Source organism: Centroberyx affinis, unplaced genomic scaffold, assembly GCF_046629955.1.
Source record: "Centroberyx affinis isolate AG114_WGS23_722 - 3 ecotype Tasmania unplaced genomic scaffold, CSIRO-AGI_Caff_v1 ptg004492l_1, whole genome shotgun sequence".
Classification (NCBI taxonomy): Eukaryota; Metazoa; Chordata; class Actinopteri; order Beryciformes; family Berycidae; genus Centroberyx; species Centroberyx affinis.
This window is the reverse complement of record NW_027282145.1, coordinates 48,518-52,046: the sequence shown is the minus strand read 5'-3', so window position 1 is coordinate 52,046 and position 3,529 is coordinate 48,518. Positions and strand designations below refer to the sequence as shown.

The 3,529-nt window shown below is 37.9% G+C and overlaps 1 protein-coding gene across 1 annotated transcript; it reads right to left on the bottom strand.

The window, feature by feature from the left end:
• Nucleotides 1-963: 963 nt before the first annotated feature.
• fadd (Fas (tnfrsf6)-associated via death domain) lies at nucleotides 964-3,317 on the bottom strand. The gene is made up of 2 exons (XM_071544217.1): nucleotides 2,982-3,317; nucleotides 964-2,414 (listed from the first exon to the last, which is right to left on the bottom strand). Exons 1-2 carry the CDS (start codon nucleotides 3,277-3,279, stop codon nucleotides 2,131-2,133), a joined length of 582 nt encoding a protein of 193 aa, XP_071400318.1. The 5' UTR covers nucleotides 3,280-3,317; the 3' UTR covers nucleotides 964-2,130.
• Nucleotides 3,318-3,529: the final 212 nt, after the last annotated feature.

Below are 3,529 nucleotides of genomic sequence, written 5' to 3'. Positions count from 1 at the left end.
TCAGTGATGGTTTCACACCTTATTAAGACTCAAAGTTGTCTCACAAATGCACAGTACAAAGATTATGGGATTTGGACTGACTGTACAACTGTAAAAATGAATAAAATGCATTTACATCAGAATATTTCATGTGTTGCGCTGCAAATGACATTGAGAAGTCCCATTTTGGCACTGCTCTTCCAACACAATGTACTTCATGTTTTGCATTTCCTCTGCAGAAATTGCACATGACCTGACTTCCTGCTGACATCACAACATGTTGATGAGGGAGATGGGGAATTCTGCCAGAATGAAAGGATTTTAATTTGGATTTTAATGTTGTCCAGAAACAATAAACCTGACTTCAAAAGAATAAAAGGCTCCTCTCAGTCTGATTATTCAATGGAATGACTGTAGTTTCAAAAGGATCCCTGTTATGAAGAATATAGATGCATTGTACATTTGGAGATGGGACAACTGGTTACAAACACTGTGCACCAAGTTTATTTTCATGTAACTCTAAATACATTAAAATCAATCAACCAATCAACACTATAAACAGTCTTAAATCAACTTTTCTGATCTGACATTTTAGAAAATATAGTGATTTTGTTCCCTTTTATTATTACTAATATCCTTATAATATACCATCTTGTAATGTGTACCTCTAGTCGATCTGTTCTGAGCTCTATTGTGATTCATACAACACAATTTCTTACATCTCTTAATTGTACACTTCAGTCTTATTAATACTGTAGGCCCACATTCACAAGTCCAGTGATGGGGCGTTTATCAAAGTAATTGATTAAGTTATACTGATGTTAGCACCCTTTTAACATAAATGACAATAACTGCCTCAGAGTAGAAAATAATTTAAATTCATGTACTGTGTATCTCTATGGCATGCCACTTAAACTCACTTAACCCCAAATCTGAACTGGTGTGTTCACACTGTGAACGATGGATGCAACCATTCACCAAGCATCATTTTTGAGACATTTATTCCTGTAGTCTTTTAAATAAAATTCATAGAGAACTGGGAAGCTTTGAATGGCTGGAATCAACTTCTCGTCCATTTTTCACCTGCCAGGCCGAACTATTATTCATGAGACAAAATCACATTGGTATAGGGAAACAAAGAAGTGCGAAAATCTGATTCGATATTGACACATGATGAATGCAAAAAGTTCAGCAGTGACCAACTTTTGTTGCTCACAGTGAAAACACACAGTGAGAACAACTAGAAGCACCAGCTGAAAGAGAGAAGGCTTCTGGAATAAGATTTTGAAAGATTGAGCTGGTGTTTTCACAATGTCTAAAGCTCATGCAAAAAAATACAGCAATTTCAGGTTACACTGATTATCAAACAGGCCTCTCAAATACTTTTTTCCCCTTGACTGGCTGGTTTCTGGTCTCCTGAGCAAAGGCAGCAATAACAGTCACTAGTTAGATTGCAAGCCCCACTTTCCCGCTCAATAGCAGTAAACAGACAAACACTCTTTAGCTGGGTTTCCATCCAAGTATTCTTATGCCAATTAGGATATATGAAATTAGAAAAAATGAATAACGGCAAAATTTGATACGATTTCCTAAATAATACATTGCAGCAAGGTTTCTACTCTCACCTGAAGCAGAAAAGTTTTTTGTTGATAAAGAAATGATGTGATCAATAGCAATGAAAATACATTTGCTGAATAGATAATTATATAGGCTTGGTGTGTGGTGTGTGGCTTTGGACGTTCTGAAAATTATCAGTCCACCACAACCTGCATAAATATTCTATGTGTTGTTTCTGACATGTATCAGTCTCCACTGTGGTCCATCAGTTGGTACATTAGAAAATCACCAAGTTAATTTCTTTGGTTTCGTCCCGATGAAAACATGAAATGACCAACATAATCTGACACTAAAGAACAAGAACAGCCTGTCCAATGCTATTCAATACTAATCACTTGAAAGACTTTTTCTATTTTTCTGGTGGATGTTTTTTTGACGTTCAGGCAGTCGATTTATTCGCATCAATTTCATTAATTTCATTTTTTGCAACATTTCAAAATTTGCCTAAATGTTTTTTGACAATTGGATGGAAACAACAGCTTTAGTTTTCATTCCCAAAGTGAATCTCAGTCTCTGCTGATGTTTTAATCTCAGTCAAAGTCCATTAGCGTTTAGTTCTTCCTCCACTTTATCAGCGGTCAGGTTGAATTGACAGGCTCTCAGGGCGTTAATAAGCTGCACTGCTTGGGCCTGGGCTCCCTGGCTCTTCCTCCACTCCTTCAGCAGCTCCCTCACCGTCTCCTCCAGGTCTGTAGGATGCTTCTTGGAGATGGACTCCAGTCTGACCTCTTTCACACCCAGTTTGCGGCCCAGTTTACGCCAGGTATTCCAGAGAGCGAGATTATCTACAATCACGTTTGTGGCGATGTCCAGTTTGGCTGGAGAGGGAAGAGAAATTGAAACCTGTTAAGCATCTGGTTACACCCACAACCACACTAGTGGCATTGCAATGTGTAAAATTTATGGATATTAGAAGGACAATTATGATGCTGATATTTTGTGCCACACAATCTCTTTAGATTTGACCATTTTAATGGCAAAAAAAACAAACATTTTTTTCTTTCCATTTCAATATTTAAAAATGTTAAGTTGTCATTATCCCAGAGTTAAGAATATAGTTTTACAATGATAAGGAAAATTATGCCATTGATATCCTATAAATACAACCACAGTTATCCCAAATTGATTCTACATGTGTTTGCCACAGTGTTTCCCCCATGTTATTCTTGTCAGGGAGCAAAAGCCTCTGAAACAGCTTTTATATGGGACACTAAAACTCTCCATTGAAACAGAGTACATACAGAGTACATACCTACTACTTCTACCACTACTATTATTACTATAAATACCCTAACTTTTATTATTACCTCCTGCACCATTTCTTCCTAAACAGCGCCCCCTGGCGGTCTAGCTGAGTGCTACTGTTTGAAAAGTCTTCTTCATACCTCTCTCCGTTTCGTCCGGTTGATTTTCGGTAAATTCCGCCTGACTTTCATAGCCGTTTAATCTATCCGACAGATCCTGTCGATTAGCATGGGTTAGAAGACAAGACAGGAACCCGGTGTTATCGGCTCCCAGTTTGTTTCTTTGCGTCAAGGCTTGGAAAAGTTTTAAGCCCGTGTCGATCTTTTCTTTATCCCTTTTCCCTATGTCGTCACACAGGTACTTCATTTGTTCCAGCTCGTCACGAGTTAGCTCGTTAGAAATCGCCACTAAAACGGCGTTAAACTGTAAAGAGCTCATTTCTTCGAAGGGAAGCAGCAGTCTGCTCCTAAACCTGAACTAGGAAATACTAAAGCTTTCTACTTTCACTTCACCTCTCCATCAGGGTTGTCGCTGTTTCACAGTCAGCAGGCCTGTACTAAATAGACCTACATGTGTATATTATCTAGTCAGTTTTAAAATGTAAAGTGGTAATGACACTTCTGAGGACAGCAATTTCCTGTTTTAAAAATACTAAAATGTTTTATTAGCCCCAATACGTTTCATTCTT

Coding starts and splice junctions, on each gene's coding strand:
- fadd (XM_071544217.1), bottom strand. CDS start 3,279: ATGAGCTCTTTACAGTTTAACGCCGTTTTAGTGGCGATTTCTAACGAG. Junction 2,415..2,981: donor ACCGGACGAAACGGAGAGAG/GTATGAAGAAGA, acceptor TTCCCTCTCCAG/CCAAACTGGACATCGCCACA.